Source organism: Coenobita brevimanus, chromosome 57, assembly GCF_032717465.1.
Source record: "Coenobita brevimanus isolate Jiangsu-jjx chromosome 57, ASM3271746v2, whole genome shotgun sequence".
NCBI classification, from domain to species: domain Eukaryota; kingdom Metazoa; phylum Arthropoda; class Malacostraca; order Decapoda; family Coenobitidae; genus Coenobita; species Coenobita brevimanus.
This window is the reverse complement of record NC_137010.1, coordinates 12,233,954-12,258,012: the sequence shown is the minus strand read 5'-3', so window position 1 is coordinate 12,258,012 and position 24,059 is coordinate 12,233,954. Positions and strand designations below refer to the sequence as shown.

At 43.6% G+C, this 24,059-nt stretch overlaps 1 protein-coding gene across 1 annotated transcript in view; it reads left to right on the top strand.

The window, feature by feature from the left end:
• The window catches only part of LOC145401890 (calcium-activated chloride channel regulator 1-like), a 106,410-nt gene that overhangs the window by 58,500 nt on the left and 23,851 nt on the right, over positions 1 to 24,059 (top strand). The window contains exons 2-4 of the mRNA XM_080273998.1: positions 1,957 to 2,254; positions 14,059 to 14,312; positions 22,539 to 22,660. Coding sequence (XP_080130124.1) covers positions 1,957 to 2,254; positions 14,059 to 14,312; positions 22,539 to 22,660 — 674 coding nt within the window. The remainder of the gene's footprint in view (positions 1 to 1,956; positions 2,255 to 14,058; positions 14,313 to 22,538; positions 22,661 to 24,059) is intronic.

Below are 24,059 nucleotides of genomic sequence, written 5' to 3'. Positions count from 1 at the left end.
GGTTACAGTTTGTTGGTATTGATGGGATTTTATTTGTTTTGTACTGGGCTTATGTTAGGTCCTTGAGGACTAGGTTGGGTCTGTTGGACCTGTTGTTGTTTTTGTATAATAAGGCTATATTGGGTTTCATAGAGCTATGTAGCCTATGGTGTATCGGCATTGTGCTTTGTCCAGTTGGGGGTTGGATTGAATTTGTTTTTGAGTTACGATGATTCAGTCTTCCCTAACATTACTTTCGTTCTGTTAATGGGTTACATCATGTCAACATTTTTGGTAGTGCTATTTTTAAGTCTTTTGGGGCTAATTTAGATCTGCCTTATACCGCAAATTCATTAGTAGGTTACGTCCATTATTATAGACATACTTAACACACATAAAGAATCCTTGCGTCTACCTTAATGCACCGTTAATCTGTCTTAATGACTCTTATTATTTTTTTTTACCCATTTGTTGTTCGTGTCTAATTCCTTACGTACCGTTCAACTCGTATGTCATATTTCTTGGTCCCGGTTCGTTATGCCGAGTAGTTCAGGAGTCCTAGGGTTTCGTTAGTGAGATCCATATAACTTCAGATGTATTAAACCGCCTCGTCCGTACCTTTTCTACTATCCTTCCCTCATTCTGTTCGTGTGTCACTCCTGCTTTTTGTTTATTATTTGTATCTTATTCCTCTCTTTCTTTCCCACCTTCATCATACTTTCCTTTTGTTTCATCCTTTTCTTCTTTTTCGTTATCTTTTACATTCTCGTAGCTTGATCATATTCTGAGACGCGTCCTATAGTACTGCCTATCAGCCTTCTGCAGTTATCCTCCCCCCCCCCGTCTCTCTCTCTCTCTCTCTCTCTCTCTCTCTCTCTCTCTCTCTCTCTCTCTCTCTCTCTCCTTCACTTGCTTCCTCAATCACCCTCTTCATTTCCATTGTCACCGTCTTTCTTCTCTATCTCTCAGTCCTTTTCAGAAAGCATCGTTAGGCTGGGCTGAGCACCTGCTGAGAAGTTTTAATAATAAGGCCTCATACCCGGGAGGCTGATGGGGGAGGGGGGGGAAGGGAAGGAGGAGAAAGGTTTAATGTGTTCCCCTGGAGAGCTGGTTGCTTTTTTTTTTTTTTTTATGTAGGGTTAAGAGCAGTCTGATTATTTCAGATTATTATTCGTACTTCATCAGATTACGTTGGGAGTTACCTTCTTGGTTTTGAATTCATATTTTTGTCGTAAAAATCTCTTGTGATTTGCATTCTCTATGGTAAACTATTTCTTCGGTGTTAAGATTTTTTTTATTTACATTTCTTGTTTCTCCCAGTATCATTTTTCAAAAATAAAGTAAAATAAATACATAAATTTGCTCCATTTTGGAGCGACTGGGTGGTCTGTTCGCCAGACCGCGCGACAGCCTCACAATGATGAAATTGAAAGATGGAGCCGAGTGCTAACGAAGATGGGAGAGCCTGGGTCATCAGTAACCGCCAGCCTCCTTCCCAGTCAGTCTTGTGTCAGGCTGACGGTACTAACAGCCCTTCCCTCCTGGGTGGTGCTGATGCAGTTGTTGGTATACCTCGGCTGAAACAGAGATCCATGCTTCAGCTCCTGAGCACCTTACCATCTATAAACAAAGTCTGTACTCCATTCATTACCCAGAACTAAGAATAAGGACCTGGATGTACAGTTAGCCGATGTCTGTTTGTCATATTATGAGGGACTGTGTTGGTGATTTCTGTACGGCACCACTTAAGCTGCAACTCCGGTCATGTAGTGGACCAGTTGTGGGCTGACCTTCCTATCCTTTTTTGTGTGTATCAATTGTATGTTTTTCTCTGGATCAGGTGTGTAAGGTTAGTGATTGCACTTTTTACAGTATAAATTGACTTATTATTCCAGCACGATATGTTGAGGATTTTATTTTGTTACTTTACGACGATACATTATAAAACCTGCATTAACTTACCTTCTATAATTCCAGGACGTCATCCGCTCAGCCTCGACTTCCATCTTCGGAGCTACCCGCGGGAGAGCCCACTTTCGGCAGGTGCGGGTGTTGGTGCCGCCCTCGTGGTCACCCGGTACCTGCCACGCCCTCACCGCTCTTCACAATGCCACAGGGGAGACCTGGCACACAGCGGACCTCAGGGTGACGCAGGCGAGGCATCCCCGTTACGGCCCCCGACCCTGGACGCTGCATACAAGGGGCTGCGGACATAGCGGGGATTATTTGTCTCTTGGACATGATTTACTACTACAGAATTCAACCTTACTAAACGGTGAGTGGGTGATGTTGTAGGCTAAAGTGTTTTTGGTATGAATGGGCATTCTCATTTTTTGTTTCTATGTAGGCTGTGTTTTGTATATGAATGGGCGCTCTCATTTTTTGTTCCTCTGTCTCTATCCAAGCCTTCTCCTCCCTCCCTCCCTACCATTTCTTTCTCACCATGGGGAGACCTGAGAGTTTAGGACACTGGACATCTCAGGATGACGCAAGTCAGGCACCCCCGGGTCTGTGGCCGCCCACATCCCATCTAAAAAAAAAAAAAAAAAAAAAAGGCGAGAATTAATTGTCCCCGGCACAATTTACTATTCAAAATAGTGAGAGGATGTTGTGTTAGTTGAAGTGCATTGACTGGAGATGGGCGTCTCTCTCTCTCTCTCTCTCTCTCTCTCTCTCTCTCTCTCTCTCTCTTTCAGCGTGTTCAAGTGGTGTGTCCCGAAGTTTATTGGTGTGGTGTAGTGCTGGGCGATGTTAGAGTTCGTGGTTGCTGATGGGTGACCTCAGCAAACTAGGTATAGGAGAGAGAGAGAGAGAGAGAGAGAGAGAGAGAGTGTGTTCTATCTTTTAGGGACACACTCCGCTGATTTCAACGATATGGAGAGAAGTTTTAGTGTGTATTTGGGTGAGGTTACGGCTGCTTTCTATTGTGTGTGTGTGTGTGTGTGTGTGTGTGTGTGTGTGTGTGTGTGTGTGTGTGTGTGTGTGATGTAGTACATATAAGGGTAGTACAAGCCACCACTACCAATAAGAGTAATGTACTATTGCTAAATATAGCCCCATCCAGCGTACCATCGCCTCCTTACCTAACCCTTTCTAGCCCTGCCTCACTTTTATCCCACTTTTTTCAGTACGTCTTACCCTGCCTCATTCTGCCTTTCCATGGTTCATTCTACTTTCCTTTGCCTCATTCTAACTCATCCTGATAACTTCACCCCAATCTTTCTCACTGCCTCTCATTGTCCTTCACCCTGTCTTTTCCTGACTCACCGTCACAGTCCTCATTGCCTCTCACTCTACTTCATCCTGCCATATCCTGGCCACTCAGCCCCAGTCTCTGTTACCCCGCCTTTTACTCTACCTTATCCTTTCCCTCCCCGTTCTTCCTTACATTCTACCTCAGTTCCCCTCTTTTTGCCTCGCCCTGCCTCTCACTCTGCTTTAGCCTACCTCACCCTCAGTCTGCCTCTTCCTGTCTGATTTAAATAAGAAGTTTTGGTTAGCTGCAAACCATAATTTGCTCTTAGTGCGACATGTATTTTCTTTAGACAAGTCCAGTATTTTCTTCAGAGTAGGCTACGGTGGTGGGGATATTCTTAAGTCTAGTGTGATGATTTGCCTACTCGACTAAGGTACATGTAATTTTTGTTAATAGGCTATCTCTTTTCTCATGAACAGGCATGCTATTAATTTTAGTTTGATCCGTTAATTATGTTGTCATGTTCAGTTGATCGTGGTAATGTTCCATTGAGTACTTTATTGTTTTGTTTTTTTCTAGTGCAATGTTCGCCTTGTTCTGGTGTGATGTGGCCACCAAACTCCTTCTGAACACCCTTGTATTAGATTTACAACATTAGGATCAGTCAGGCTCGTTCAGAATTCAGATTAAGTGAGATTAAGTCAGCATAAATTCGACATTATCTTGATGGGCGTCTGGTGTGGGACTGTAAGGAGGATTGGGGTATGTTTATTGAACTGTACATCACACCATATTGTCCGGGACGATTGTCGTTTGCTTACCTCATACTTCCCATCATGATTCCTTCTGCCTTGATTATTTTTCTTTTACCCTCCCTTTCTTTTCTACCTCCAGCCGACGTTATTTCCTTTTCCCTTCTGTATGTTTCATCTTCCTTCCTTTTGTCTTTTTTTTTTGTAATCCATACTCTCATACCCTCCATTCCGTTCTCCATCTTTACCTCCTGATTCCTACCTTCTTCCTGTTCTGTTAGAATTATTCTACATATTTTCTTCCCCCTCTCCCCCTTACGCATCTTTTTTTACCTCCTTCATTCTTTCTTCATCACCTTTCCTCATCCACACTCCCTTCTCCTCCTCCACCTCTCTTTCCATTTTCTTCCCTTTCCCTGTTCTGTCATCTCCCTTCTTTCATCCTCCCACTCTTTCCTATATTCACATCCTCTCCTCTTCCTCATGTTTTTCATCTTCACCTTTTCCTCATTCCTCTTTCCCTCTCCTCCTCTTGGCCAACCCCCCCCCCACCACTCGTTGTCCTTCCATCTCATTCTCCCTCCCTTCATCCCTCTCCTCTCCATCTCCCTCCATCCCGCTCCTCTCCATCTCATCTTACCACTCCCCCTCCCATTCTCCTCCTCCCTCGCATGCTCTCCTGCTCTCTCCCTCATGTCTAGAGATGTCATACCACCCTTCTCACTTTAAACCACCCAGGAACATATTTTTGGAGGGAGATCTGGATAAGCAGAGAGAGAGACCCATCTGACAAAGGAGTGGCCTGCAGATCACTTGGTCGCAAGTTCAAAGCCCGCTTATTGCATCAGAAGCCGTTTAGAATTTTGAGGAACAATGTTCTTTGCCACCGTCACTTCGCTCATCCTGATATTATAAATAACAAATGTAATAATAATAATAATAACAACAACAACAACAACAACAACAACAAGAAAGCAGTCAGAGAGCACACACCATCGCCAGTGCCATTGCCATTAAAATGGATCTGGTTCCGGATCGGTGCCAAAATTTAACCATTTGTTTCTTGGTCCATGGCCCACCTTTCCACAAAATTTCATTGAAATTCATTGAGAACTTTTAGAGTATTGTGCGGGATACTCTGGATCCGGATCCGCACCAAAATTTAATCATTTCTTCCCCTTGGTCCATGGCCCATCCTTCCACAAAATTTCATCAAAATCCGTTCATAATTTTTTATTATTTTATGAATTGGAAAATGTGAGTACGTTTAAGTACCTGGATAGTGTGATGAGTAAGGATGGAGGTTTGGAGGGTGAAGTGCTTGAAAGGGTACAGCAGGGAAGAAAGGTTGCTGGTTCTTTGAAAGCAGTGATAGGAAACAGGGAAGTGAGCATGGAAGTGAAAAAGTTACTACATGACAATATTGTGATACCAACTCTAACGTATGGAAGTGAAGCTTGGACGTTGTTGGAAGGACACAAGTCAAGAGTGAGAGCAGTGGAAATGAGTTATTTAAGAGGAGCCTGTGGAGTCATATGGAGAGACAGGCTGACGAATGAGGATATAAAGGAGCGTTGTGGTGTGGATGTGGATGTGATAGGAACCGTTATGAGGAACACACTGAGGTGGTTTGGCCATGTGGAGAGGATGGAGGGTGAAAGACTGACGAAGAGAGTGTATGTGAGCGAGGTGGAGGGAGGGGGAGGCCGAGGATGAGATGGAGGGATGGGGTGGAGAGGTATATGAGAGAGGGGGGTGTGAGTTGGGAGCAGGGCAGTGAAATGGCGGGGGACAGGGCGACGTGGAGGCGATTTGTTTGTGGGATTGAGGCGTCTGGCAATAGATAGATAGATTTTTTTTTTACTAATCCTGCTTACAGACAGACACAAACAAACCAGTGCGGGCAAAAACATAACCTCCTTGGCGGAGGCAATAATAGTTATATTATAATGATGCGATTTCTGTATGTTTGTTTGTTACCGTAACACAGCAAAGAATTTTTATTGGAGCAAGATGCTGTTAAAATGCTATAACTTGAAGAAAAAAAAAAACAACGTTTCCACTCCAGTCGGGCCACCGGTTCCCGAATTATGACTCATTTCTGACGATAGGAAGTGACGACATCAAGCGGAGGCCGCCAAAAGCAGCCTTTAAGCGAGTAATAATAATAAAGCTGTTTTACTGTACTCATTTTATTTAGTATCAGATCGTACGCAGTTACTGTTTTATGTTTTCAGTAACATATATTAATTTTTATTTCTTAGATTTTCGTTTATTAATATTTGAGGTATTTCGTAAGTCTCATTATTATTCCAAGCCAGTTTCTGGCATGGACATGGAAGAAGGAGATCTAGATTTTTTACTTTCTTTCTTTTCCCACTGAAGAGAAGGAAAGACCCAGGTTCCATCTCCTCACACATTCTTAGGGCCCGGACACACTTGCCCCCGAACATTTATGATCGTCAAGAGGAAACGAGGCTCAGAGGTCCGTCCAACGATCAGACTCGAATATTGAACTGGCTCTAACCCGGTGCTTCGTTTCGTCTTGTCGATCACATGTGTCCGGGCCGTAGAAGGCACGAGGCTGTTTGGGACACCAACACCAGTACAAGAACGACCTCCACGTTCACAGTTCCGCCGTTTTATTCCCTTTGTATGTCACAAGAGTGCGTAGGTGATGCGGTTCTTCCTCTGTTGTCGAAAAAGTGAAATGGAACTTCAAAATAAATGCATTGATTCTTTCAGTTAGATACCCGCTAGGGTCTGTATTTTTACAAGATTTTAGCTGGTTTCAAAGATAATAAGTATTTAGAGCAGTTAACTTTTACGCGGAGTCTTTTTTCTTCCTACTCTCTTTCTCGTTTGGTTGTGAAGTGTTTGGTAGCTACCGTATATGATTAAGATAAAACTAGACACGAGCAGTGTAAAACACAAGTATCATGAAAGTATATGAATACCGTACGTCCCCAGGCCTCCACAGAGAGAGGGAAAGGGAGGGGGTAGAGAGAGGACAGGCAGGAGAAAGGAAGAGGGTTGTCATGTGAGGGAGGGCGGGGGAGGGGAAGGGGCACCATAGCCATAGTGAATCCCGCTTCACCTCGCCTCACCCTCAGGCTAAGGGTGCTGTAGGGCCGGCTAGGTAGGCAGGTAGGCCATCTCCATATATATGTAAGGGCGGCCGATGGGGCAACCGACTGAGGACAGTTTAAGGGCGATTTATTCCCTCAGCCCTTCACCTGGTAATTGATTCCCACAGTTTCCCCCGGCTGAATAAAACTGTCTTAACTTTGTAGAATAAAACTCTTAACTTTGTACCATATATTTATATATATATATATATATATATATATATATATATATATATATATATATGGGCAAGGAACTTAGTGATATTTGTCATATCATTCTTGCCACCAGCATAGGATATTTGTTGTGAAGCACCCCCAGGGTCCAGGTAGTTAAAGGAAGGCCAGGGGTATTTTGACAGAAAGCTAAAAAGGGTCTATGGGTGATTTAAGGACATTCATGTAGGAGGCCTCCATATATTGTAATCAGCGCCACAATGGGTACTTTTACTGCTAGCCGGGTTTATGGTTGTGTGTGTGTGTGTGTGTGTGTGTGTGTGTGTGTGTGTGTGTGTGTGTGTGTGTGTGTGTGTAAACCAAATCCTAGATACGTTCATTCTAAGAGACGTGGACACGTTTAAGACTTAATATGCTGTATATTATATTTGTTGTATTAAGCTGTTTTAACATACAAAATCAATCTCTCCCTCTCTCTCTCTCTCTCTCTCTCTCTCTCTCTCTCTCTCTCTCTCTCTCTCTCTCTCTCTCTCTCTCTCTCTCTCTCTCTCTCTCTCTCTCTCACACCGCTAATCACCCATTCTGACCACACCTGTACCACAACGCCTATTAGTCACACAAGGCAGATGTCGCGCAAATGTCAACCCTGCCTCACACATCTGTTACTTTATTATTATTTACTCGTCATTTATAATTCTCTCTCTCTCTCTCTCTCTCTCTCTCTCTCTCTCTCTCTCTCTCTCTCTCTCTCTCTCTCTCTCTCTCTCTCTCTCTCTCTCTCTCTCTCTCTCTCTCTCTCATTTACATTCGTATTTTAGATTAATTTTAACCTACCCGCACTGCTGTGACCTCGTTAGTTAGCAGGTATCTACAAGTTACGCTCAGTCTCACTTATTTTGAGCTTCTTACAACCTTTGGAAACGTATCATACTTCGTTGCATTTAGCAGTCATTTATCATTTAGTCTCGTTGATACTTTTGCCATTTATACATTTGAATGTGCGATGGAGAGATGGATGAGGATGTGGTTCTGAATGAGTGGTCTGGCCATATGGAGCAGATGAAGAGTGAGGCTGTGGAAGAATGTGCTTGGGAACCGGGTGGTTAGAAAGATAGAAGGAACAAAGACGGCATGGAGAGGTAAGATAGATCGACACAAGAAGAATACTGAAAGGTAAGGTTGGAAAACGTGAACAGGGAGGATGGTGATTACAAAATAGTTATAAGTATACCAGTAAAAAAGATGAAATAAGGTAGTAAGGAAGATGCTTAACAGAAAGACAGGACAACCAGTGACAAGGTGGAGAGGTAAGGTAGTAGAGAAAATGGTGGAGAGGGATTAGTTAGGATTGGAAGGCGAAGAACAAGTTGAAAAGGTAAGATGGGAGAGTATCATGTATGAAAGAGGCTGCTATGGTGCGTGAAGAGGAAGGGTTGTTGTTTAGTAGAGGACAAAATGCCAGTCGAGCTCAATCAGTAGAGTCCACTTCACACAGGATGCGGCATCGGCCAATGAATATAATGAATAATTTCATTTGTTGGGTTTGTGGATAGGGTGGCAGAATTTCGACTGTGTTATAGAGAAGTATGGAGAGGATGAAAGATTTTCTAAACCTCTCTAGAGGTCAAGGAATGGATCGATGGGTATGAGGATAAACGGAGAGAGAGAGAGAGAGAGAATCACCTTGCGTTACTTAACAGTATAACCATAGTAAATTAAAATTTTGCATATATTTGCTTCCTCACACACACACACACACACACACACACACACACACACACACACACACACACACACACACACACACACACACACACACACACACACACACACACACACACACACACACACACACACACACACACACACACACACACACACACACACACACACACACACACACACACACACACACACACACACACACACACACACACACACACACACACACACACACACACACACACACACACACACACACACACACACACACACACACACACACACACACACACACACAATTACCTCTTTCCCACCCCCGTACCCCGAACATAAGGTATCACTTACAAGGGCTTCTCTTAAGCCTACCTCACACCTCACTGTCTCATGCCTCATCATCTCTCCCTCTCACTTCTTTTCATCTTATCTCTCTAACCCATCTCTTCACCTCTCTGCCTTACACCTGAAATCTCTCACTTACACCCCTGTTCACCTCATCTCCCTTCCTCCTTTAAACCTCTCTTCACCACAACTTTCACCTCTTTACCCCAACTTCTGTTTACCTCGTCTTCCTCACACCTCGCTACTTCTCACTTTTCCCTTACACCTGCATGCACATCATCTCTCATGCCCATCACACCTCACTTCTCACACCTACCTCCTTCCTTACCTCACAATTCTGCCATACCTCCCTCCCTCCCTTTTCACACACCTCCTCACCCCACATACAGTCCTAGCACCCCACCTCTTCCACGTCCCAGGTACAGAAGGCATCACTTAAAAACGCGACGTCGCATGAGAAGACACCATTTGAGTCCTCAGTCTCGTTTGTAGCAGAAGGGTTTGGTTCGCGCGGAGTTCCTCAGGGCAAACATTTAGGTCCCTCTCTTTCTCCTCTTTCTCTGGGAACTTTGGCATCTTTCGGGTCCCGGACCTTGATTCACAAACACACATTATTAGTTCTTCCTTTCGTAACTGATCTGTTTTCTTTGAATGGTCAAGGAAAGGAGAGTGTAGTCTTAGTGCAGTCTTCCCGTGTCTCTGGTTCCTCCTCGGGGTAAAAAAAAAAAAATGGTTACGAGAAAGTAAATAACGGGTTTAGTTTTACTTCGTTTTAAGTATGAGCGAGGAAAGAGTGCAGAAGATTCTTATATGTATTTCTTCCAGCAAAACAAAGTCTAAGTTACGAGACGGAATCGATCGTAAATACGTTCAAGAATCCTTCTCCCACCCTCTGTCTCTACCTTTGCCCCCAGCCCTACACAACCGCCAGATCTCCCCTGACACGCTAGCTCATACCTTTCACACCGGTCGTTTGATGGTTTGTGGCTGTTGGGTGTATAGTTATGATACCCATCTTTCACTTTTAATGACGTGGGCACCTTTGTTGTTGGGGATGCAGCAGCTGGACTTGCTTTTCTCATTTCTTCATTATTATTATTATTATTATTATTATTATTATTATTATTATTATTATTATTATTACTATCCTTTCGTCTCCTGTGATTGGGAACTACTTTTATATTATTTTTGAGGCTGGATCACCTTGAAATTCTCTCTCTCTCTCTCTCTCTCTCTCTCTCTCTCTCTCTCTCTCTCTCTCTCTCTCTCTCTCTCTCTCTCTCTCTCTCTATCTCTCTCTCTCTCTCTCTCTCTCATTATTTACTCAACATCCCTAATACGGCCTCCCATATATTGACACCCCCATGTAACCCTCCAGATATGACATCCTTCACATACACAGGCCCATTTTTGACCCTCCTTCAGATGCCACGATGTCACTGAAAGATTTCCCTCACCACACCTCCACCCTAAAATAACCGAATACCAGTCGCAGAATACCATACCAGGAATTGAACATATACTTAATTATTTCATACCACTACTACTTTCACACCACTCGTATGCACTGTACAGTTACGTATTATTTTCACCACTCAGTTAATGCCTACTTTGATTTTACCATATTCCTTCATATCGCCATCCCTCGCGACACCAACCTACACCATTCGATTCCATTCTTATCTGATCCACACGCCATACTAGTTTTTCTTTCATAACACATTACACATTACACAGAGGAGTGCAGCTCCTCTCTTATCTTTCTCACACCATGTACCAGCGTATTAGCCTAACGTACGCCAACACACACACACACACACACACACACACACACACACACACACACACACTATACAGTTCTACAATTATTACATCATACACCATCATACCACCCTCACCTACTTAACGCTTATCATCATACTGGTCACACCTGTACCACACACCAGCATAGCAGCCTCATCTACACCACACACCATCAAACTTCCTATCCTTTCACAACACACCTCCCAACACCAGGCAATTCAAATACAACACACAGCCATACCAGCAACACCAACACCACCACACCAGGTTTCATACCAAATTTACACCAGTATATTCCACAACACCAGAGGCCCTACACAACACAACAAACCTTTTTTTTCATGAATTGCACATAAAAAGATCCCTCCATTAACCGACTCTCTCTCTCTCTCTCTCTCTCTCTCTCTCTCTCTCTCTCTCTCTCTCTCTCTCATTTTTCCGTCATTTTTTCCATATTTTCCCCTTCCCCCAGCCCATCCCTCCCCTCTCTTCCCCTGTTTCTTCATCCGTACCTCTCCTCCCTCCCCTCGCCTCCATCTCCATTCAGAACACACCTCCTTCTGCCACTTATCCCTTCCATTCCTCCACTTTTCAACCCCCCTTCAACCTTTTTCAGCCTTTCCTTCCCTCCCTCGCTGCCCTTTCCAGCCCAGCCCCTCACTCACTCACTGTCCTTTCCCAGCCCTCCCTTCTCTCCTCTTAACCCTTTCCAGTCCCTTTTTTCCGCCTATTCTCACCCTTTAGCCCTTCCCGGATCTTTTCACATCTCACCCCCTCACCATTTATGCTCTCTCTCTCTCTCTCTCTCTCTCTCTCTCTCATATATATATATATACCGTATGGAGCCTCTGTGGTACAGTGGTAGAGTGTGCGTTTCGTACACGGGTGGGCCAGGGTTCGCGCCCCGCCAGGGTAATAAACTTTGGGAGTGTTCATCCGGCCACGTACTGCATTGGCGGACACAAGGGGTGCTGTGGTTGAACCAGTGTCGCTTACTATAAAGTATGCTTGCACCCAGTCGGCTTGCGCGGGCCGTTTACACATGGTTCACAGACTACACACACATCCAAAGCCACTCCAACACTACAATTACACTTACAAGCACTTCTCACCCTACATACTGTACAGTCTCTACTAGACAGCCTAAGCTACTTGGTAGAGATACATTGGCTGTATCGTCCCGACTTCGGTCGGGATAAGCCGGTCCTGCAGTGGATACTCAAACGGCTGATGATGATGATGATATACCGTATATATGATAGGATTTTACATTTTCCCTCTCACCCTCCTTATTCTCAGCTTTACCCAGTCTACTTCCCAGCCATTCTCAGCTCTTTCTTAGCCACCCATCTTCAGCCCATTACAGCTCTTCCACCTCACGTCTCCATCCCTCAGCCACTTTTAGCCTTCTTAGACCTTTTCAAGCCCAAATCAGCATATCAGCATATTCTTAGCAATTTCCAGCCTTTTGTCAGCACATTCTCAGTCAATTTTTTTGCTTTTTTCAGGCCTTCCACTCGCTTTCGGTGCTTCTTGTCCGTTTTCAACTTTTTTGAGCCCTTTACCACCCTTTTTGGCCCATCCTAGATCATTCTCAGACATGGTTTACCTTTCTCATCCCCTCTCAGCCCTCTCTAGCCCTCGTCAGTCTTTTATTTCTCTTCCTCAGTCCTTTGTCAGCCCTTCTTAGCCCTTTTTAGGGCTTGATCCTGCTCCTCCTTCCCCATCCAAATCCCCCCCCCACCATTCACTCCTTGACAACCCAACGCCCCCACAATGGCCATGTGACGGGGGGGGGGGTAGGTGTGTGTGTGTGTGTGTGTGTGTGTGTGTGAGAGAGAGAGAGAGAGAGAGAGAGAGAGAGAGAGAGAGAGAGAATCATGGAAGGACAAAAATGGTAGGTGTAATGAGAGATAGAGGGGAGAGGGGATCAGACACTCAGGTATCCCAGTAAGGTGTTCTAGCCATAAAATTAATAGAAAAAAAGTATTCCTTTGTTGCAGGAGAGAGAGAGAGAGAGAGAGAGAGAGAGAGAGAGAGAGAGAGAGTGAGAGAGAGAGAGAGAGAGAGACCAGGACAAGAAGATAAATATAAGAGAAACCGAGCAAAGATTACGTTAGGAAACGAACAGGAAAAAAGAAAGGGTGACTGGGTAATAAAGGGCACAAATAGGATGAGGCAGTATAGCGAAAGGGAATTAGGATCAATTAAGAAAAAAAACGAAAGGTGGTATGAACAGGACACAAGACAGAAGTGTGAAGTAGGGGAGGTTAGTGCACGAATATGATAAAAAGAAAGAGAACGAGATAGGAAATAACGAAGAAAAGAAAGCGAGAGATATATGATAAAAAGAAAGAGAACGAGATAGGAAAGAACGAAAAAAAGAAAACGAGAGTAGAGGGAAAGATGGGAGGAGGTGTTACGCTGGGTTAGGATAAAAAGAAAGACAAGAGAAGATGGGAAGAGGAGAGGGAATGGGGGTTATGCTGGGTTAGGATTAAAAGAAAAAAAACGTGAGATGGGAAGTGGGGAGGTGGAGGGGGTAAGGTTGTTGGGTTAAGGGAGGGACTAGCCTATAACGGGACCTGACATGGGGGGGCCCCCACAAGCCACCAGTTTCCCGTCCCGGCACACGACTGCCTGTTAGTGATCATTAATTGTCCAGGGAGGGACATTAGTGAGACAAAAGGACCGTGTGATGGTGCTGGGAGATGTGCCCTGGTGGGGAGTGAGGTAGTGAGGTGTACGATGGATTTTGAGTGAGGCGATTGACTTCTGGCTGTGTGTGTGTGTGTGTGTGTGTGTGTGTGTGTGTGTGTGTGTGTGTGTGTGTGTGTGTGTGTGTGTGTGTGTGTGTGTGTGTGTGTGTGTGTGTGTGTGTGTGTGTGTGTGTGAGAGAGAGAGAGAGAGAGAGAGAGAGAATAAATAAGTCTGATAAAATCTTACTGAGTCTTATCACTTTCAGGTCGTCTTCTGGCCCGCGCTTGGCTGCAGTACCGGTATGGTGTGTTCGAGGAGCAGGGTCACACCGGTAACCCTGTACATCCGCCCCACTACCTAGCCCCCGATGCTACCTGGCGCCCCAACACCTGTGCCAACCTCCCAGTGCCGCCCAATTCACAGTGCCACCCCGGTAACCTGTCGTGTGCCTTCAGTCTCAGGAAGGAGGATGACCCGGGAATATCGTCATCATTTCTGGCCTTCCCGGAGCTGGAGACGGTGAGTGCCAGTTTTTACTGAATGTTGACAACACTCTCTCTCTCTCTCTCTCTCTCTCTCTCTCTCTCTCTCTCTCTCTCTCTCTCTCTCTCTTTTCATTTGATTTTTTGTCTGCTTTATTTGCAACGGCATATTGTGAAGGGAGGTGAGTGGGAGCAGCAGTGCTCGTTTACGGTATGTGTTTATTCAGAGGAAACATGTAAAAGCTTATGCAGAATGGCGGAAATGTAGGGAAAAAGTTAATGCAAAAGTTGATATATGTAGTTGATCTAAAATGGTGATGTAGGGAAGACGATCTAAATTGACGGAGAAGTAGAGCAGGAGTTTATTCAAAATGGCGGAGATGAAGGTTTAGAACTGATCCCAAATGGCGGAGATGAAGGGTAGTAAAAGTCTATCTAGAATGGCGATGAAAGGTAAGAGTTGATCCAAAATAACAGGTGTAGGGTGAGTTGATACAAAATGGCGGAGATGGAAAACCTTAGACTGGGGTCGCACATTAATTGGCCAATCTTCGTGACTTCTCCGTAAAGGGGGTATCACACGGTACTTGAAATCATGGTTTGCCGATGGAACGCGTTCGTGGTTTGCTTGAACCATTGGCTGGAACCAGGCACAAGCCCTATCACACACGTTCCTCGAACGCTGCCGACGGTCGGCCAAAATGTAAACCAAGCACACCGGAGTCTGTTCCACCGTCTCATACGAGTCACACGTATCAAATGCTACATGGCTTTTCTTGAATTTGCTGAGGGGAGAGTGATTGCTGCATTGGCTCTTGCAGTGGTGACACTTGAGAAGAAAGAAGCGGCGGCGGCCAAAACCACGAGAAGGCGGCTGCGGAGCCGCCTTCTCGTGACAAGGGAATGGCCTTATTTTTTCAATGAGGGCGATATCAGCAGCCGTTTTCCATACTATCTGCGCAGATGCCATCATATCTACAGTGTTGAATGAATGGCGAGATTCCTACAATTCTTCACCCAGCGTGATGTGCTGTGTCCGCTCCCCAATGTAAACAATATCGACATCGATATTTCACCCGTGAACGATATAAAAGGTTATTTAAGCTTTCATAATTAATAATATATATAATGGAAAGTAATAATTTGAAAAATAAACAAAATACTGCAGTATAGCCTCCAAGTTCTCCATTCAGCTCGCTCTGGTATCAGGGAAAACTTTTTGTACCTGAAATCGTCGGCAGGAATGAATTTGAACCGAATCCAGTTTTGCCCACGAAATCCTCTGCGGCTACCACGGTTTCGGGGGCGGTTACCACGATTTCTTCGGCAAACCATGATTTCAGGTACAGTCGCGGCACATAGTCCTTGACCAGGGTGTAAGAGAAAGTCAGTGTCACCACAGGGCTGCAGTGCGTCGGAACACGTTCCCTTACACCCTCTGCCTCCTTCCCTCATCACCCCCTGCTCCCCTTACCAGCTCCCCCCTCTACCTCTCCCCCATACTTCCAACACCCCGCATTGCAGCCCTGTGGTGGCATTGACTTTCCCTTACACCCCTTAACATGAGTGGGTATTAGTAGGGGTCGCGGCTGCCGTCATAGATTCTCTCTCTCTCTCTCTCTCTCTCTCTCTCTCTCTCTCTCTCTCTCTCTCCACGGTTTCTAATTGGACCGGTATTAAAACACGATGAGATTTTTAAGTCATTTTTACCGAGTGATCTGGTCTGCAAGTTATAAGGGTATGGTTGTGGTCGGTGTTCTTACGTTGGTTTTATTTTTATTTATTTATTTATACACGTATGATTTTCCTTTGAAGATTATTATAGTGCCCGAGTGCGATGGTTGAGGTAGAAGGGTGTGAAAGTGAGGATGGCAGTGTGTGTGTGTAAGGATGAGAGTACTTGGGTGTGAGAGTGGATGGTAGAGTGTAAGGACAGGTGATGGTAGGATGCATAAAGGTACATACAAGTAAAAGTACAATGGGAAAGGAAACAGTAAGACCTGATGGTTCGTTCAAGGTTGTCTGTTACAGAGAATACTAAGTCATCAAATTCTGAGCAGGAAGTAAAGATAGCGAAGCAAGAAGTGAGCGTGAGTATGAGAAGTTGGTACGGTGCAAAGGTGTGAGCTTCGTAGGGTGTGAGGATGAGGGTGAGTGTGAGGATGATGGGTGTGAGGGTGAGTGTGTGAGATTGATTGGGTGTGTGATGTTGACAGGATGTGAGGGTGACCGTGTGTAAGGTTTGTTTGGTGCTAGAGTAAGGGTTTGTGAGGTTCGTAGAGTGTGTGGGGGGGATGGAGGTGGGGGTAGGATTTGAGAAATGAGGTACGTGAAGTTCTTAGGATGTGAAGATGAAGGTATTTGAGGTGGGTAGGTTTGTGAGATTGACAGGGTGTGTAAGAGTGAGGGTAATAACGCAATAGTAATGGTATGGGAGAGTGTGAAGGTGTGTTTTGAGTATGGCAGGGTGTGAAGATGTGTTTTGGGGCTAGTAGGGTGTGAAAATGTTTGTGAGGCTGGTAAGGTGTGAAGTTGTGTTTGTGAGGTACTGGTAGGATGTGAGGATGTGTTTGTGAGACTTGAGTGTAAAGGTGAGGTTGGTTCGCAAGGTGAGGGAGGCAGCACGTCATGTTGGCCTTCCAGTAATTGGCACCTCAAATTATCATGAGTATGACCCAAATTTACGAGGTCACCGCAGCCTTCAGTGTGGCGGGATGGGGGTGGGGGGAGGAATTCTTGCTACACAGCAATGTTGGGGGTGCGTAAATAAGCCAACAAAAACACACAACCCCAACAATAGCAAGTAACTTACACCATACAGCTAGATGGTATTGTGACTTTTCCACCTACTGCACCTTCTTGGCCAATTTATTTTCTCTTTGATAATCACCCTATTGTAGAATACAGTTATACATGTTAACTTACGATTGTTTGTAATTCATCTTCCATAGTGAATTGCTTTGCTTATTAAACCATAATCTTTTGTATGTTATTTATATCGTTTTTAAAATCAACATAGTTTGCATCAGTAACAAAGATACTGAGGTGTAATGAAAGGAATAAATTTCTAAGTGGTGCTACACAATCTCCACAACCTTAGAATACGACACAATATTCTCCCTAGCACATCTCTGTGATATATGATGTATTTTACAACTTGGTCATCTCATATGCCGTTAACATCTTTGTAATATCGAGTAAATTCACAAATCATGCAGAATACTGGTTGTCCTCTTTGTAGCTCAAAGGTATACTACAGTACCGGTATGTCATGCATTCCGTACAACTGGAACCGTAGAATGGGCAAAACTGGCAAATCAGCCTTCAGGATGGCTACAGAACCTAGCAGACAGTTATTCGCTAATCTGTGAACTTAATGACAAAAAATGTTCCTAAAGGGGTAACTTACAACTTTGACTGCTTATATGGATGTGCCATATACAGAAATAAACTGGTAAGGAAGTTTTCATCGCCTGCCTTTAGAAAGCGGAGCAATAACGTTTTTGCCAGTGTGTGTGTGTGTGTGTGTGTGTGTGTGTGTGTGTGTGTGTGTGTGTTCCCCTTATACCTCATGAACGACTTGAGCAATCAACATGAAACCAGGATATCAAGGTATGACGAAAATCTTGGCCGAGTTCAAAAATGGGTACTCGGGGTCAAGGTCAAGGTCACCAGAATTACTGCCAAAGGTCAACTAGTTTTTATCGCCCGCCTTTGTATCTCATGAACGGCTAGAGCTATCAACTTGAAACCTCCAGGGTATCAAGATATGGCCTAAATCTTGGACTTGGCCAACAGCATACTCTGGCAGGCTATTAGTATTCAGCTCCCGAATACTTTTTCTTCATTTGTATCTGTTGTTATTATTATTATTATTATTATTATTATTATTATTATATTATTATTATTATTATATTATTATTATTATTATTACCCACCTTTAGCAAGGCTGAGCAATAATGTTTCTGCTAGTGTGTGTGTGTGTGTGTGTGTGTGTGTGTGTGTGTTACCATTGTATCTCATGAACGGCTTGAACTATCAACATGAAACCTTCAAGGTATCAAGATATTGCCAAAGTCTTGGTCGAGTTTGAAAATGGTCACTCGGGGTCAAGGTCAAGGTCACTAAAATAGCTTCCAATGGTCAACTAGTTTCTTTAATATGGATTGGCTTTTCGTGAAACACGGTGACTGGATTCTGTTGAGTTTTGCAAAATATCTTCACATTTGGTTTGTAAGTAGCCTGTAACTTGGCCAACAGCATATTTTGGCGGGAGCATTTGACTCCTGAATGCTTTTCCTTATTATTACTATTACTATTTTTATCATCACTGGTATTCGTGCCTCCATATGATTTTATTGTCATCTGAAATTTCGCTCTTTGAACAGATTAATATAACCAACCCCACCAATTTGAAAAGTTTCTGTTAAGCTGAGAAAAATCATCTGCAGGCAGCAAGACTATCAAAAGCATATCACTGTATTTGGGGGCGAGGGACCTGACTAAAGGTAAAATTTGGCTCCTAGTTATGAATGCTAGGCTGACCTATGTAGGACTGGAATGCTGATCAGTGTGTACTGAACCTGGAGGGCAGGGAGTACACATGTAATGATGCTGCATGGGTACAAATGTCACAAAGCTCTTATACAGTAGCTAACCAAGATGCAAAAACTTCATCCTCTATGATAAGTCGTTAACAGCTAGCATTACAAAGTTGTGGAATGGAAGGTTTCGTAGCACTTCTTATGCGAATTATTTAGCATATGGCACTTTAACATTCTCTTTTGTGTTATTTATATTGTTTGAATATCGACACAGCTCCATGAATAACTTGCAAGATTATACTGAGATGTTTGCTTAATGTATCAGTAATGAGACCAAATACTGTACAGCAGTAGCGCCTTTTCTTTATTGATTAGTTTGCTTATTAAACCTCAATATTCTCTTGTATGATACTGATACAGCATATTCCAGGGTTAAAGGTGTCAAAGACAAACTGGAGAATATTAAGGGGTAGGCCAGTACAGTAAACTCTCATTTATCCGGCATAATTCAGCCAAGCCTTACGCTGTTTAAAGCAAAATGCCAGATATAACATAGTACCCCCCATTGGCTCAATATTTGGCATCGAGCTGGATGTTGCGATATTAGCCATCTTGAACCTATCCTAAAAACTTTCCCATGGGTAAAAGATGAAAATTTAGCATACAGTATATCAGTTGGCTACTGTTTAGGAGCTGGTTGATACACCTCAGCATTGGATATTGCATAGAACCGCCAGTTATGTCCCATTTCGGCACCAGATATTGCATAATTTCGCCAGATATTGCCTTGCTAGAGCCGAGCCAGCAACACCAGATATTGCATTGGACCAGATATTGCAGTGACGGATAATTGAGAGTTTACTGTATGTAGAATAAATCACTTAAGAATGGTATGACTATCTCCAAAGCCAACAACAATATGGTTTATCATAAACACTAACACTGTCATTAGTATGGCAGGTTAAAAACACATGGATGCTTTAGTAGTGTGTAGGATCAACCAGCCATTAAAAACAAAGCAGTTAAGAGTGATGACAACCGACAGTGAGTCAAATCAAGTCCCACCCTTGTTTGCTACAGGTCTCTACGAATACTGTGACAAAAAATAATTATCTATGACTGTACACAGTTATCATCATGGTCATACTAACAATGTCCTTTATACACTTGTGATGGAAAGACTGGGGAAACAATTGGAACCTTTCATAGACATAAATCAGAGAAGTCAGAGTTGCTTCCTCCATTTTACTCACATTGCAAGATGCCAGGCTAATGAGAGCAACAGGAATTTGTTTTTCTTTTGTTATTGTCCTTGTTGGAGAAAACTCTGAAAGAGCATTCAAACTATTACCTGTACATTATCTATTTTCATTTGGTACCCTTTTGTGACTACATATCCCCCACGACAGTTCCACCTCATCCTTCCATTTATTCATCCCCCACTATCAGTTAATTTTCTCCACCTCCAGCATCTTTACTGTTGGAGGATACTGTATTTATATATTTTTTTTAAGACCTTCACTGTCCTCATGCTACACATGGAGGATATTTTTTATAAACTTCACTGCACATGTAGAGGGGTATGGTATGTAGGAGGACTACTGGGCCTTGGGAGCAGGCTGTGAGGTCTATGCCCAGAGTCTGGGGGGGGGGGGAATCCACTACAGCACCCATTTTCACTGGGTACACATTCTTGTCCCAACCCCACTGCTTGCCAATGTTTCACCCTATCCCATCCATTCCCTTGCCCACATGTCCATTTCTCAACCCTTGTGATGTTTCTTCTCACATCACAGGTCACACAGTGAGCATGCCAATAATTAGTCCCCCATCATGCCAGTGATGTTGTTTATTCTTTATTTTTGCCACCTCCAGATTAATTTCTTCACTTCTGAATATATGAATAGGAATTGTGCAAAGTAGATTTTTCAGCCAGACCATTTACCACATTCATCATCCTGGAATTCCAAAAAACATTCTCGTTGTATAGGTTCTGAGTGAGGTGATTTTTGAGGAATAGTTTACACATCCACATTGGCAGTCTAGCCAACACTACCACATCAGCACTGGCAAACATCCCCATAGCAGTACCACATCAGCACTGGCAAACATCCCCACAGCAGTAAGCTCCAGCCATTCAGAGCAATAGTGAAATCGGAAGGTGCTTTTGGTTCAGGCCTGAGCGTCTTAGAGGTATTAATCTGGAAATGAAAATGACAGCTCCTGCTAAAAGGGTTGAGTGTGCAAAGAGTGACGGGAGATGTCATGTAATGGCACCAAAGGTGTAACCTGGCGATCAACCGTTAAATTTTCTGCTAGCATAGTCAAGGGCTTTAATTTACATCTCAAAGGAGATAATGTAGGATGTGTCATTGCTTGATGGTGATGATGATGATGATAAATAAGTAAATCAAATATCAAAACTATTCAGCACCCTTGTAGACCTCTTCATAGGAATATTAAAGATCTAGTCCCTGCTGAATATAATTGTCCCTGCCAGCCCCATCCTTTGTCCTGCTGTGAGTTATGCTAAGCGTGCAGGCTCCTTTGATTGGGAGGAGGGGAAAGGAAGGGTGGGGAAGAAAAGAGAAAGGCTGGGGTAGGTACTGGGGGGAAAGGAGAGGGGTGTAAATTGTGGAAAGAAGGGTTGGAAGTAAATTTAAAGAGGAATGGGTGGGGTAGAATGATTTCTGGGGTGCAAAGGAAGAAGTGGAAATGGGTTTGGAGGATAGGGAAAATGGAAAGGTATGGGATGGAGCAAACTGGATTTTGTAGGGAAGAGTGAAAAGGGGGTGTGGGAAAGGATCGAAAAAATGGAAAGGTAAGGGATGGAGCAAACAGGATTTTGTAGGGAAGAGTGAAAAGGGGGATGGGAAAGGATCATGTGGATTTTGAAGGGAAGATGGAGAGAGAGGAGGGAGAGGGAAGAGGTGAAGTTGATTTGGAAGGAAAAGGAAGGGTCAGAATGTATTTGAGGGACAAAGAAAGTTATGAAAATGGAATGTGGGGGGGGTGGAGAGAGTTGGAATGGGTGGAGTTGATTTTGGAGGGAAAGGGGAAGGCTGAAATGGATTTTCTGGGGGAAAGGGGAGAAGTGAAAAGGAATTTGGAGGGAAAGGGGAGGTCTGGAGAGAGGCTAGGAAGGGAAAGGGTATTGTAGGATGAGGCTGAAGGTGTGAAGGGGAAGGAGGGAATGTGCTGAAGTTGGGCATGGGAGTACACCAAAGTGAGAGAAAAATGAAGTGGTATGGTATGGATGGAATGAAATGAATATTGTTCAGGAGAGAAGAGGAGATTTGGGATGGGCAGATTAAGGGCATCAAGAGGAGAACAAAAGAAAATTGAAGAGATCTGGAACATAGAATGTGGGTACCTGGAGTGGTGTGAATGTGAGGAAGGCACAAGGATGCTAAGCCCTTCACAATGAGAGATCTCTGTAAAACTTGCTTCAGTAATGAATCATTACAGTAAAAAATAATACAAAAATATATTGTTATCTAGCTCAGATAGTACAATCATTGCCCTGACATAACAGCACAGTACTCATCTGGTTTGTTAATTGCAGGTTAGGGAAGTGGGCAATGAAGGCAAGCACAATTACAATGCACCCACACTCAGTAAAATCACCAGGCAATACAATATAGAAAATGGTGGTAAAGCCATCATCATTTAAAGAAGATTAACAAAGAAAGTACTAATTTAGATTGTTAATTTTTCAGGTTAGGGATTTGTGTGATGAAGGCAGCCACAACCGTGATGCTCCCACACGACACAACCTTCTGTGCAATGGCAAGTCTGTGTGGGAAGTGATGAGAGCCAGTCCGGACTTTCAAAACAACAGGTGTGTAAAAATCTTGGGTGTTGGTACTCTGTGTGTCTGTCATTTTGTATCTATCTCACCCTTTCTATTTAGCTATCTGTCTGTCCTGTCTCTCAACATGTTCAGTTGTCTGTCCATTTATCTATCTGTCTCCGTATGTGTCTGTCCACCTGTTGCTCACTGCTGCATCCCATTTGGAGTGGCAGCAGCAAAGGAATATTCAGGATTTTTCTTCAAACTCAGTAACAACCCTTCTTCCCATAACACAGCATCCTTCTTCATACATTCCCTTATCACTGTACTTTGTGCTTTGAATTCTTCTCCCATGACCTGTACAGTCATCTCACTCCTTTAGGTTGTCACTCCATTCTCTCCATATAGCTGAACCATCACAGTAATACAGCATGTCTCTGTACCTCCCAGTAACTCTGTATTGCATTATTCCAGCCTTGCTTCCTTGACTAGTTTATGTGATATGAAAGTTGCATTATTATAACAGCAATAAGTAATAAAGCACAGCAGCTTGAAAAGGCACTCAGCTATTTGATCAGCAGGATAGCCATCTTCAGTTTCAGAGTCCAGGAAAATTAACTAAATAAGTATTAACTCAGATTATAGTAATTAGGTCCTATTGATGACACTATGGGTGTGTTAAACAAACACTATGGGTGTGTTAAACAATCCATTACTGAGCAGCAATTTACTTGTGCATACATGTAATCCAAAATTACAACAAAATATACTCATTTTGAAGATTCTGTAGGCATTGTAATACCTCTGTTTAGTTTTTTTTATCCATCCATCCATCATCCAGTCCTACATTGTCCCGTGAGGAGCATGAGAGCCCAGGGCTTGGCAAGTTGGTCCTGACATTTAAGATGAGAGTGACCAGCCTCACTCATCCCTGGGTGGCATTACATGAGCAATAACCTCAACCATCCCTTGGATATAAACCTTCACTGGCTCAATCAGATTGGAGCGCCATAATTACCCACTAAACCACCAGGCGCCATAATTTGGTTATATGGTTACCACCCAGCATAGTAAATGGTTTCCTGGTGTACAGAAATCATTCGGCTTGTCACTCGGCATTGAGTCACCCACAGGCAGAAGAAAGAGGAAAGAATAAAGAACAGAAAGACAAAAGAGGGAGTGTAAAGTCACCCATAGGCAGATGGACATGGAAAGAATGAAGTAAAGAAAGACAGAAGAGGAAGGAAGGAATGAAGGGAAAAGAGGAAAGGGCAGACATCTGAGAGCAGCACTACATCGAGTGAGTGGATGGTGAGTGCCCCCACCTACCACAACTCTATTTTCTTTTTGCATTTGCTTCCATTACCATCTAACAGTAGCTTATTTGCTTTAAAAACAAGTGATGGATGACTGAAAAGCTACAGTATAACAATCATTTAATGATCAC